This window comes from Amphiura filiformis, chromosome 6 (genome assembly GCF_039555335.1).
Source record: "Amphiura filiformis chromosome 6, Afil_fr2py, whole genome shotgun sequence".
Taxonomy (NCBI): Eukaryota; Metazoa; Echinodermata; class Ophiuroidea; order Amphilepidida; family Amphiuridae; genus Amphiura; species Amphiura filiformis.
Window position 1 is genome coordinate 26558438 of NC_092633.1, and position 14394 is coordinate 26572831.

At 37.3% G+C, this 14394-nt stretch overlaps 1 protein-coding gene across 3 annotated transcripts in view; it reads right to left on the minus strand.

Moving 5' to 3' along the window:
• Positions 1-14394, minus strand: part of LOC140155192 (protein PALS2-like) — a 49309-nt gene that overhangs the window by 16166 nt on the left and 18749 nt on the right. Inside the window, exons 2-5 of one of the 3 annotated variants that reach the window (XM_072177936.1) lie at positions 13469-13569; positions 2454-2578; positions 1546-1698; positions 889-1053 (exon numbers count right to left, since the gene is read on the minus strand). In XM_072177936.1, the coding sequence (XP_072034037.1) occupies positions 889-1053; positions 1546-1698; positions 2454-2578; positions 13469-13499 (474 nt within the window). In that variant the 5' untranslated portion in view covers positions 13500-13569. Of the gene's footprint in view, positions 1-888; positions 1054-1545; positions 1699-2453; positions 2579-13450; positions 13570-14394 lie in introns of all 3 variants that reach the window. The other 2 variants (XM_072177935.1, XM_072177937.1) reach the window with 2 other exon arrangements.

Below are 14394 nucleotides of genomic sequence, written 5' to 3' on the forward strand. Positions count from 1 at the left end.
CTATTGCTACAAGCAATTTGGATAACCTCCCTGATTCAGGAAGGTTTTGTACCTTGTAATTCTGAAACCTCCCTGATATCTGTGTGAAACCTCCCTGATTGCTGAATGTAAATGTTGGCAATATGTTATAGACCTTTTTCCCTCTTTCCCATCATGCACTATTCCAGGGGGTATGAGTGTCATAAAATACATCATCTCCCGGGGAGTACAGAGTTATGTTCATTACACTCTGGAATACGGACATTTCGACTGGTGCCTTCATCACAAAAAAGGAATCCCCGATAATGATGATAATGGCGCCACGATCACTAATACCTTTCAGGGGCAAAAAACAACATTTCTATGCTTTATGGACATGGTGTCCTCACCCAAAAAAGTTTCCTGCTTTTGAAACCTAACTTTGTATACATTTTATAGACCTAATGGTGAAAAACTGATGACGGGACACGCAGTGATATTTTACCGGCGTCCGTCTCACTTTTTTTTCAAGTTGAAAATAAAACGAAAACAAAATCTCTTACACAGATGTTCTGCATCGCTCCGTAACTGCATCACTCGTGTATTCAATAATTGCATAATTAGTAACATCGATGGCCTTTACGAGAATCCGCATATATGGAATCAGTATGCCCATATTAAGACAAAATAATTGCAAAGGCCTAGCAAAGACCATCGGATGCACACGATCTATGAGGTTAATGAACTACGTCATACCCCCCTGGAATAGTGCATTGTGGGATAGAGGGAAAAAGGTCTATATAGGGTCAAAAATTAATGAGTACATGTAAGAGCAAGAGTGATGGCTGGCACAAAAGCCTGGATGTCCCAACAACAGAAAAGCACATCATCTGTACCTAATGCCAAATGCCATGATGGCAGACAACTTACCAAAGATTCATCTTTACTTTTGCGTACTCCAACCATCCTAATAGCATCACCCATGGGATAATAATCGGCAGATGGTGGATGCATGGTATAGCCTCCTCTTTCCAAGTATAATGTCGGCTGCTCATACTCCCCCTCTGCTATTCGATCATGGGTTTTGGTTAGAGACTGGGAAGGTATCATAAATGACTTGGTTAGTAATTTAAGGGATTTGGAGAGTCAGGGACTTCCATTATAAAGGCTTTCAATATTTTATTTTAAATGAATGTTCTCTTTTAAATGTATCCTCATTTTTATGAACAAACGGTCCATGTACCCACTGATTCAAAGATGGTGTTGTTATTGTTCTTCTTTTTCCTGACATGAAACCAAATTAGCATCACTCACCAAATTTCTGACTTGCACCTGCTTAAGTACCCTTTTAACATGCAATTTGATAATAAATTGTTTATCAAATAACAGGAATATTGAGTTTTACTAGCTGTGATATTTGTTTACAGTTCTTATTCTAGTGTTATGCATAACAACATCATTTTTCCATGAAAATTTTGTTCACTTTGAGTTTCAGTACACATATATAATATAAACACCCATTGATATAATTTTATGCATCAAAGCAGTAGTTATGTCAAAATACCATAATCAAATTGTCATACATACCAGAAAATGTGTATCCTGCAGAATGCCAGCTAACTCTGCTGCATCATCATCATCTGCTATATAGGGACTTATATCATCAATAACATCATTGATTAAACCCATACTATCGCGTAATGCTGGTTTCAATTCAGTCTCCTCAAGTGTGTCATGAGCCTTCAGAACAGCAAAGTGAATACAAGAAAAGTTTAAACAAATGGATGTATAACTACATTGAATGAAGCATCTTAACAAGTAGATTATTTTGTATAAACTAGGGATTGAAAACAAGCAGCCTATGCCATGATCTGAACCAATAGCCTCACATTTTTACCCCTTCACTTTTTTTCAAACATAACCTTTGTTCATCAATCCTGTTGTAGTACAGATTCTTTTCCTTTAAAATCACTCTCTTTTATCGCACCTTTAACTCTTTTGCCACTAAAGTGCAACATTTCATAGACATGCAGGGCATTTCTGTAACCTGTTTCATTATATGTACTGTAGACAAGCAAACACGCTTCTTTCTGTAAATGTATAGGCAGTCTACAAATCATAGCACCTTTTTCTTGCAAACATATCTTATACAAATCAGAGAAAAACTGGAAAAAGTGCAAGTCTGCAGCAATAAATTACATCTCTTTCAAATTTAGTATTCACTCTATTTCTCAAGTTTCTACATTTCATATTCTGTGTTCCCACTGCTGCCTGAAAAAATAGTTTTCTTCCACTTTTTCTTTGAAAAATATGATCTGTTACTTACTTACTTACTTCACTCTTAATTCCCTCAAATTCTCCCTTCCCTTGCATGGTTGGTCCTTTAACAAAGCCAGCCATCTATGATACAACTGTAATGTGATCCTTTGACTTTTTACGTTATATTGATGTCTGTTCCAGTAATCACATCTATTCTTAATGCAATGTCTTCTTACCTTAACTAAATTTTGCATGAGTCTGCTTTGCATGACTTCTTTAAGGAATAACAAGTCCACACTCTGGGCTCTAGCAGACGAGTTGCCCAGAGTGTGCAGATTATCCATAACTGCATCCATGGCCACTGTAACAAAAGAAAAGAAACAAGGAAAGAATTTAATATAGGTAATTGGTCGGAGCAGAGTTTGTCGGTCTTGGCTGCCTACCTGAAAGGGACAATCACAGGTTTTCTGAAATGAATGAATGATCAACAAGGGTAATTAGGTACATTTTTTATCCTAATAGCTCTTGCATACTTCATAAAACATACTTCATAAAACATTGTACCTTGTGTTATACTGATTGGGAGGGGGAGATTTCCAATTACAATACGACAGGGGTGTTTTGCTGGAACTCTGAAACCCCTACCCATATTGAGGGATTTTTTTCTCCTAAAAAACGGCTGATTTGACCATTTTATTTATCAAATTGGGACCCATGTTTGATTCTTTTACATAAAAAACTGCTGTCTTGACAGTTTTTAACCATTTTGTTCTAAATTTAGGGATTTCTTTGCAAAAGAAATTACCCAATAGACCAACACATCCCGTATACGAGTACCCCCTCCCCGGTTTTGTTGTTAAGTATACTGACTGCTCTTAGATGTAAACTATTTAGAGGTTTCTGAATTCAACAGCTTCGCTTGCTCAAAAATATTTCCCTTTATATCCTTCCTTGTTCAATGTCTAAAATAGTCTTTATTAGATTATGTTCACCACTTTCATTCACATGGTTTATGCACCTTGTTACCTTTGTACTTGTTCCAGAAATGCCAAAATCTAAATTTTGGTGAATTTTTCAGCATTCTGGTTCTGGCAGATTACTGATTATCCTGTCTTAATAATGCCACATCAACATTTATTGTATCATATTACATTAATGCAATCAAGTGGTAATTTTCATACGGATTATATTTTTGCGATTAGAGGTTATATCACAAATATAATAACATGAGGGGATGAAATTCTATGATAACAATGGCAGGGCATAAATTTTGTCAAAATATCAACATGCACAAAAGTCTTCCGTGTTGGAAATCGTGAAAATATATGTACGCAAAAACAACCACTAATACAGTAATTCATCAGCACTATGATATTTCAATGGTAATTGGTAATCTATCTACTTAGATGAGGCAAACTGTCAGAGATACTGCTCATCAGCATTTTCAAATTTTTTTTTTCAAATATGACATGATTTTCTGCTCAAATTGGTTTTGCATATGGCCAAGATGTGTTTCAGTTCTAGTAGGGCATATTGTTTTCAGACCATAAAGTGATCATACATGTAACTCGCAAACTGGAATCTATTTTAAAGGCCCTTTCAGTGATTTCACAGGAACATTAAAAAAAAATGGAAATTTGTCAGAGTTGCTTAGAAATAAAGAATAAGTCTACAGAATTTCATTAAACCACTTTTCCCTGAATACATCGACAAATTAGTCAAAAACAGAAGTTTTAGAAAGGTTTTCTACTTCAACTCAGATCGACTCGAGAAAAATCGAGATTTTCGTGAGTACAGTCGCCACCAATCGACTGGAAAAACTTCCTAGTCCAGTGTTTCTAACACGGGGAAGTAGAGTCTAAATTGATTTAAAACAGGCTTAATTTTTGTAGTAGAAAACAAAATAAGCAATTAAACATGTTAAAGGTCACCGAGGCAAACTAACGGTAAATTTAAATATGAAAAACAGTTAAAATTGTGTATTTTGTTTAAAATAGTAGCTACTGATGTAATAAGTAGTAGAAACAATACATAGCAGCGTGTTAGTGCGTGGAGAGTGAGCTTCTTTTCGATCTCGAGTCGGACTTTTGTACTGTCAGTATCAAAAGTCCAGAATCATGCAAATGCTTTATTTTGTCTAAAATACACGACTTTCGACCGAACCACAAGCAGGCTATGTTAGCACAGCTATGCAAATTACAAAAGTACCAATATCTGAATTTTGATGATTTTTACGATCATCCGGATGAGCAAATCACTGAATGGGCCTTTAATGGATTTTTAACATAATGTAACATATCTAGACAAATGAAAAATGAAAAATTATTTGATTCAACAATGTCAATGAATCATTTGAATCACCCTGGAATCTAGGCATTTCTATATATTGTCAGCCTACTATGCTAATTGCCCAAGTCATTTTTTGTAATTTTGAGAACAAAGTACAAAATATGGTTCAAGCATTTAAACATAATTATTCCCTATCTTTGCACACGAACAAATGATAATGATACAAATTAAAGGGAATAATCTGAATTAATTGGGGTGATTACATAACTGATGCATGCTTGAACCACATTTTGTACTTTGTTCTCAAATAATAACTTAGGAATCGTAGCAGGCTGACGATACATGTATATTCTTGCATCTAAGGAAAGAGCTTTGCAAAAACTCATGAAAAAGCTCCTGAAAATGCCATTTGGAAACAACCACCAACCAACATGGTCAACAACAACAAGAACAACATAAGAAAGAACAGCATTGACATTATACAAGTACAACAAGAACAATAACCTCAATAACAACTAATTTTGCCTGGGCATTGTAACATTTATCTATATAGATGCATTACACCTTCAACCAATTTTGTTTCTGCCATTTATTTCAAAACAAGTCCAAAACTTACTTGGATTCCCAAGCTACAATCAAGGAAATTAATGTTGGCACACGGTGGCATACAAAATGTAAATCGCCACCCCTCTCCCCCAGTTTAATGTTGATGAAAGCACTTTTTCCATTGAGCTCTCCAGTCTCCCCAACATTGATTGAGGGGGAATGGGGGAGGGAAGGGTAATAATTGAAGGTATAATGATCTGGTAGGGTGGTGCTATTTTGTGTGAATGCTGTTTCAATCTCATTCTGCAGCTAGGAAACAAAATAACAGCCTAATTCATCTAGTTACAACTAGGAAGTTTGTGGGAAGCACGGTGGCCCAGTGGTTAGGACGCGAGCTTCATAATCGAAAGGTTGCAGGTTCGAGCCCCACCACGGCCAGTGTGGTGCATCCTTGAGCAAGATAGCTTAATTCCATATTGATTCACTCCACCCACGTGTAAAATGGGGAGCTGCTGGGGGTAAACACAATCTAAGTCGCTGAGAGTACCTGCGCATCAGTAGCGGACTTGGTGAAGCGGAAATGATTCTGATATATCCTAATGGCCGCGGAATAATTGTTGAAGTGTGTTGATAATTAGGTCATGCCTAGCTGAAGTGCACATTAATAAAAAAACCAAAAAAACTCAAAATAAAAGTACAAAGTCATCCTAGCAGAGGGCCATGGATGTAACTTCTCTGTGTAATAATCAAAATCACAGTCCCCCCCATTAAAGCTCCCCAATGAACAAATATATCCATGAATTCTTTATTAAGAGCCGATAATTAAGACATGTAACAGTAATTTCCTGTAGAACTCTAACAAAAAATTGAGAGCTGCAAATGTACAGGTACACAGTGTACGTTAATTTTCTCCTATCTAAATGCCATATCACCTGGCCTTGGAAGTTAGCTGGTTCCCTTTGGTTTATATACACCACTTCCCACTAACCACAGGACCTGCAGAAGATCAGGACTTAGGGGTTTGAGCCCACTCACTTTTGACCTATAAAAACTCAATAAATCTTTGATATTTTTTTACCATCTATTTAACTCCTGTATATGGTGGGGCAAAAATTATTATTTGTGTATGAAAACTGCAGATCTATGCACAAAATGACATTTTGTTACAAAATCTGACCAGAAATGGTCTCAGAAAGCACAACCACTAATCCACAAACCGAACCAAACATCAAAACACCTTAATTCACAAAGCATTTCCACATGCAGGTATCCCATGTGATGCGATTGCATCATCATGCAAATTAACAGTCATATATGGGCATGGAAAGCTTGGCCAGCTAGCCAAGGAAGACCCCTGTACTGTAGCAAGGTATCCCTGTGCACATGTCTGTGGAGGGGTCTGTGGTTCAAGACAGCACTCGAGAAATAAAGTTTTATCTTCTTCTTTACTTTCTTCCTTCATTCCATCTCACCAAAATGTACCTACAGCATTAGGTTAAGCCATTCTTTCCACTTTCAAAACTTCACCATGGAGCAGGGCTTGAACCATCATTACATGTGTAAGATAAAAAAACCCAATTGTTTGATTGTCCATAGATCCCCTCCAAAGTTTGAAATTCCATTCACAGGAAAAGGCATATAAATTATTTATATAGCCCAATGCAGAGTCTTAAAGGACACAGATACATGAAGTCAATATCCCACTATAAAGTCACTTTCATCAGCATGTGTGAAATTCAAATTCACTGCATCACCTTTCTCATGGGTATTAATATGCAATGGGTGCCAATACTGCCACCCTGTTGCAACAATGATGTGACAATGTGTACTCATGCATGGTATACACAGATGCTCATTCTTAAAAACTTGCTAAAATGCTACCGCACGTACCTGCAAGAATTAATTAAACATGATTTGCTGTCAGTCAGCAGTTGAGGCCCAATAAGCCAGCATCTCAAAAAGAAACACTTTACCCCACCAAGCGTGTCATTTTGGCATTATAAGAAAGGTCATATTTTTCTTACCGTATTGTCTGTAATAAACGCTTCCCCTCTAATAAACACACCCTCCAATTTTTCAGTGAAAATTAACAACAAAATGAAAACATTTCCATGCTATATCGTGTGAGTAAGCTTAAAACTTGCATCAGTTGTGTCAGTCATCAGTCGTGTCAGTCGTGTCAGTGATGATCACTAAACTGCATGGACAAAACCTATTAGGGCTCACATTGAAATACCCTAGCACGCTTTCACACAGAAAGAAGGCAGGATTCCCCTCGCTAAGCCCACGCCTCAGGAAAGCTCGTTCATAAAACGGATTATAAAGATGGATTATATGCATCAGTGATACACCCTGCCTTTTGAAGTGGTCCATGACGAATGGGAAGAAAACAAACTGACTATGGCTCATTTCACAACCCAGGAAAGCGTGCTCCTAATTTAAGTGGCTAATTGCAGTGTTATAATCACACAGGATTTTAACAGAAGGCGGCTAGCATAGGAAAGCTGCAGGATGGCGCACGCCTTCCTGTGTAAGGGAATTTCAATGTGAGCCCTTACATTGTATGACTCAAACTTCCATCCATTCCATTGCCTAATTATGATAGAATTTCACCAGATTCTTTGTTGAATTTACCACAAAAATATAATTTTCTACTTGATTTCTGTGAGCGCCACCATGGTAGTAGTATTAGTATAGTTATAAATCCCTCCTTTCTATAGGAGCACCATCGGGAAATTTAACCCAATATAAGTTTCTTTCACTGACAATTTACTTTCAATAACACCCATTTTGGAAAAAAAGCAACGGCCCCAAGGCATTTATTACAGACAATACGGCATTTCCTCGGTTAATATTAAGGCCTGATAGTATCCTATTAAATCAGCATATTATAATGTTCTATGGATGGATGTTGAGCATTTCAATACAGGTACTTATTTTTTTTAAATAAGCCTTTTAAAATCTTATGAGACCCCAAATTGGGGGTACAAATAAAGAGTTTACTCTTACTCCGACAGATGAGTTGCAAACTTCGAGTAGCATGTGCTTTATTTTGTATGGGGGTAATAAATGCCCCCTTCAAAAATGTCATGCCTCCAAAGTGTTTATTAGGAGCAATACGTTATCAATGAATTAAGACATTTAGGATGAGCAAATTACCACATGCAACTTTTCTAACAACAAATTTATAATGAGGCTACCTCGATCAAATCAAAATTTTAAATCATCACATATTTTCAAATTTTCTTCCTCCAAGACATATTATAATTTTGTCTTCTTCTGTACATGACCTGGTGAGCTCTGTGCAATATAGCTAAAAGCCTCTAGGTTTCATATCATAATTGAGCTCATAGGATACACAGTACTACCCTCAACATAATTTTCAACGTGAGATAAATACAATGTAGTGATGTCATACATCCTTTCAACTCCTTTGCTGACGTCACAAAAATACTAACCCTTCACTTGGTTTGTCAGTGATTCGTGCTATTGCGCTGATACCTTTAACCGTACAAATTAGCCTGAATATTGCGTTGTAATAGGGTCCTATACAACTACAAGTAGACCCATTTCAAGAATAGATACGCCAATTAAATGTGCACTCACTAAAATGTAATTATTATGTTAATTTGCTGATAAAATCATGGCGACGTAAAATTTTGATATTTGTTTGAAAAAATTGTAAAAGGTTTGCACTCAATGTCTGCACAGAAGGACCGCACATAAAAAGGCTAAATTTCTTTAATTGCAAAATATTATTGTGTAATATTGGCATGTCTTGCCTCGAGGATGAAGAAAAAAATCATTATGCTTTCAGTTAATTACAGCTACATCTTTTCTTGAATGCGTGATTAAGATCCTGTCTTGTATTTCTTTATTCACTGACAAGTCAACTCCTAAATAATAAATAGCACTTTTGACAGATGAAGTGCTCCAGCACACTGGCACTAATTACAAATCCCTCTGTGCTTGTTCCTTCTAGCACTACTACATAACATAGAATATAAGGTGTATATATTATGAATATGACCGACCCGCGTGCTTTGTTATTATCGCTTGTCTATGACGCTCTTCCTGGTTTTATCAAGAGAGCAGGTGCCTTGTTATGTTATTCACAATGTTAACTACTAACATTTGCCTTACTAACTTACCTAGCATTTTAAAGCTTTCACCAAACCCTGTTTCAAGTATTGCTCGTATGATGTCAGAAATTGACAAAAATTGACAATTTTGTATTGTGCCCATTTCATGGAATCTTGCAAAATGCAATTTGCAATACTGGCCTATATATGGGAATGATGCATGGCAGTTTTATTAAGCTGTGAGCTGGTACCATACCAATTGTTTTTCTCTATAGTTCATCAGTTTTGGCATATGATTCTTCAAGGAAATATACAATGTAGACCAGGCTAGTTGCCAGGCAATAAGTCCGATTCTTACTCCACACATGGCGTGATGCAAGGCTTTTAAAACATCGCAGCATTGCGCGATGAAATTAAAATGTACATTTTAAATTCATCGCATGCGATGTCACAACGTTCTAAAAGCATGTGGGGTCTGCATCTCCTTTTAAGGTCATTTTGCCGACCTTGAGTTTCCAGCAGCCAATCACAAGCGTGTACAGCTGGGTTATCGCAGCACGATACTATTAAGTTGAACAAAGTTGAACTCCATCGCAGACCGAAATTTCCACCGCGCGATGAGAATTTTCACCGCCGAGCTCATAAAAACCTGCCTCAGAGTTCAGTTTTATAGCGTTGCAGCACACTGCAATGTGGAGTAAATATCGGGCTATACACTGTACTTAATGCCTAGTTCATTTGTGCGAAGGTTGAATCATGTAAGGGCTCATATTGAAATTCCCTTACACAGGAAGGTGTGCGCCATCCTGCAGCTTTTCTCTGCTAGCCTTTTTTTGTTTAAATCCTGTGTGATTATATAACACTGCAATTAGCCACTTAAATTAGGAGCGCGCTTTCCTGGGTTGTGCGATGAGCCATAGTCAGTTTGTTTTCTTCCCATTCATCATGGACCACTTCAAAAGGCAGGGTGTATCACTGATGCATATAATCCATCCGTTTTATGACCGAGCTCTCCTGAGGCACGCGCTTAGCGAGGGGAATCCTGCCTTCTTTCTGTGTGAAAGCAAGGTAGGGTATTTCAATATGAGCCCTAAAATCAAAGCGTGCAGGTCTATTATTATTTAAATGTATAATTATGGTAAAAGTCATATTGCTGTAATGTTGTCAATTTCATGTCAACTGGATTTAATAATATATATCTTGGAAACTACTGATATTAATCTTGATGCATTTATTTTTACAATGTGTAAATGAGGCACATCCACTTCATAATTGCACCTGCTATATTTTATTAATATTTATCCTAAATTAACAAACAAAAAATTATTAAAATCAAAGCGTGATAGAACCAAACGGTACTGGGAAAGAAATTGTACCATAACATTATTTTTAGAACATTTCCTTTAGTACATGCTTACTATATATCTTGTACCTTATCTTTTATGTGTTCAGCAATTCATCAGCTTCAAATTTGGTCTATTCCATTTAAAATCCACACCCCCCCTGTGGAAGATTTAGCTAAAATCTGCCACAGGGGGAGTATCAATTTTGAATAGAATACACAATTGGGCAACTTCCAATTGAAATACTTACTCCAGTTGTGGAAGATATAGGTAAAGCCACAATACAGGGGGAGTATGGGTTTCAAAATGAATAACTCTGACCAATTACATTTGAAAAACATACTCCCCCTGTGGAAGATATTTCCAAAATCTTCCACAGGGGTAGTGTGGGTTTCAATTGGAATAGCCCAATCAAACCTTTCATCTCCCCAGGTGAAAACAAGGTCAGTTGCACAATAAAAACAACCAGCACGTCAAGCTTGGTTGCTTCTGCTATTGTTAAAATGACAATTTTGTGTGCAACGCCTGTAATATAATATTACAATCTGGTAGATTTTGAAACATTTCAAAAGTTGGCAACACAATTTTATTATTTAGCCAAATAATGCTTGAGATATATTATTTTCCAAACTTATACCCTTTTGAGAGCACACAATTTAAGATGACCTGAATTCTTTTAAATGTACCAGTGTAGATTTTCAGTGCTGGTTGAATAACCTTAACACTGGTTTACACCATAAAATATCACGATGATAACCACTGCGCATACACTAAATCGCTGGCCAGGCCTGCAAAATCACTGTGGCTACCGGTCAGTGATCATGTGCTTGGCATGCGAGGGGTCTAAGGTTTGAATCACGGGGGTACCAAGTGACCTCTTTGTTCATCTTCTCTCCTTTTTCGTTTCTTCTTTAACTTCTTATAGCAAAAAGCAGTGTTCAGTATTAGGGTTAAAGAACAGTCAAACACAGTAAATAGTCAAAATGGACGAGATAAATGGGCCAAGTATTATCATGGCATATAGGTAACAAGTAGGGTCAGGACTCAAAATACTTGTTGATTACTACCCTTGGGCCATTTTGAACCAAATCTATGAAAAGTAGCCTCCTGTCTACTTTTTTCCATCGACAAATATTCTTCACAGGGACAATTTTGTGTAATTTTGGGCAAATCATACTTTGAGCCCTGGGTAGGATAGGATTGATAGGAGTGTCATGGACTAGTGGCCTGCCTGATGCATTATGTTGACCCAATTTTCAAATAATTTGTCCCTTTTTTTTTCAAATGTATAGTGGGATATTTTGCTGGGTTAATTTGTCAGTTTAGTGGGTGTTTAATTCGCATTTCCAAATTCACATTAAGTGTAATAAATATTTTCGCTGGGTTAAAAATTTGCGACTGCCTGTTTGACTGCAAAAAGCATGAAAATTAAAGCCACACAAAAATAAATACTCTGTGAAAATTTCCTGCAGTACCATATAAAACAACATTAATTAGGGCCTACACACCAACCAGAAATGCTTAATTTCTAGAACTGCAGGCTGAGAAACTTTACTTTCCTTTTTTTTTTTTTTTTTGGATTCCTCTGCATTCCAGAGGGAAATTTTCAAGACTAGTTCTACCTAATTGACTCTGAGAATAAATTGCATACTGCCCATGATGAGATCGCAATTAATCAACTTGTGTTATTAGATATTAAATGATGAGTGGATGGATTACATGGCTTATATGTGGTCCAGGGACTCATTCATTGCATGGTACCGTACTATACATGTACGAGCACAAGCAGTGTACAGCAATCGCTACTACATGTACAACCCACCAAACTCAGCTTGACAACAAAAATACATCTCACTGACATGCAACAAAATAGCACAAAACTGCATACCTTCTTTTTATGTCCAAGATTAATAAATACATAGATTGGAATGATCCATGCCCTGATGGGGTCACTCAAGGCAGGGGGGACACGTAGGACCGTTACCACAAGTACAAATTACCCCCTTTCGCAGTCTATTTCAAGTACAAATCATGAAATTTTACCCCCTTTTTTTTATACTCCAAAACAAGGACAGAATTCAAGTACCGGTACATGTAGTACCCCTTGCATATAAATTGGCTATTGCAAAATTTCCGCAAATCTATGCTAAGGCTACGCACAAAATAAAACCGAGAACAATATCGATCATGGGATGAGTACGAAGTAGGAAACCAAATTTATTCCTTATTTATCTGGCCAGCTATCCACTGGATCGGGAGTAAATAATAAGAACCCTTTTTTTTTTTTTTTCGTGGACATTTGGGCGATAAAACATCCCTATTTTTCCAATTTCACAGACAATTTTGTCCGCGGACAAGCCCTAAAAATTACCCCTTTTTCCGCAATTTTGGTAACGATTGTGCGGTCAGTATTGCAAGTTGAGTGACCCCACCGGGATACATACATGTGCCCTCTTAAGCATACTTGAATTCAGCTGACGCTGATACAGCGTTCAGACATGGAAACATTGATCATCTTATGCGCGGAATTTCTTTTGTGTACTCTCATGCTATTTATGCTATTTGTAAGTCCGCTCATGTGGTCCTGACTTAGCGTTGACCCCAAAGGATTACATGGGGCATGTGCGTACCATACAGATCATTTGGGGGGATAATACACAGACATATAGCCAGATCCTGTGAATCCAAGTGTAGACCAACAAACTCTTCATCACAAAAGTCAAGTGCTCAGAACAGAATACAAAACAACAAGTAACAGAAGGACACCACCTACACATCATGATACTAGGCACCAACGACACCAAAAATACAATCTTAAGTCTTCACAATAAAGAATAGTGCTCAGAACTCAATACAACACAACAACAGTCACCAGTATTAACAGTTCACATCACAAGACTGGGCACCACTGATGACACCATACGAGACAGTACTTGTACATGTTAGTGGATGTTAGTACCCAACCCATCTCACCTTCGTTCCCTATCTCACCTTGGCCATCATGGCCTGTTGCTACTGGCATACTGCAGATAGACAGAAGACCTGGAAAGGATGGCGCACCACAAGGATGATGACACTGTGAAGCTACCAACCTGTGATATCAAGGAAGCAATAGGGTGATGAGAAGCATAGCAAACACTATGGACTACAAGAACCTTATCCCAATGGCATTGTCCAATAACCTCAATTACATAATCATAGTGCGAAATTTGACCTCAAGTTGCAGAGTATGAATTTTTGTACCCAAATCTTCAAAGGTCATTCAATGAATGTACAAATGTATTGGGGTTTAAGAACTGTTCCCCTGATAGATGAGCATGTTGTGGATCCTAGTGAAATGATCAAATTCAGATCTGCTCTTCAAAATCTTATAGTTTGCTAGCTCAGTTCAAAGATACGCAATTCAGTTGGTAGAGCATCCAGTCAGTGCAGTGAGTGTACAAATTCCTGTTCTTAGGAGAAGTGCAATAATTGCAGCGAGAAGTTACATTTTCCAACCAACTCACTTCACAACTTGTCCCACTGAGTCACTGGTATACAACTCGATTTATTTTGACATTTACATGTAGGCCTTCCCATTTGCTACAAGGTAGACGCTCTGTAATACAAACAAGCTTATCATCCAATAGAATCCGAGCAAGAATCTGCTTCATAAACATGATAAAGGATTCTCACATAGCCCATCTCACTATCAACAGAAAGAGCAGAATCCAGATACAGTTGCAAAAGCCTACTTGTACAACCCCATCAATCACTGTCAGAAATAAAACCTGATGGAATTCCAGCTGAGCTTACAATATCTTACAATATCTAGTCAAAGTATTCTAGCCACTAATACTTTGATCTAGTCAATTGAAGCTCTTTAAGTCATGTTCACATTTTGAGTTACGTACACCCGGCGTAAACTTACGCTAACA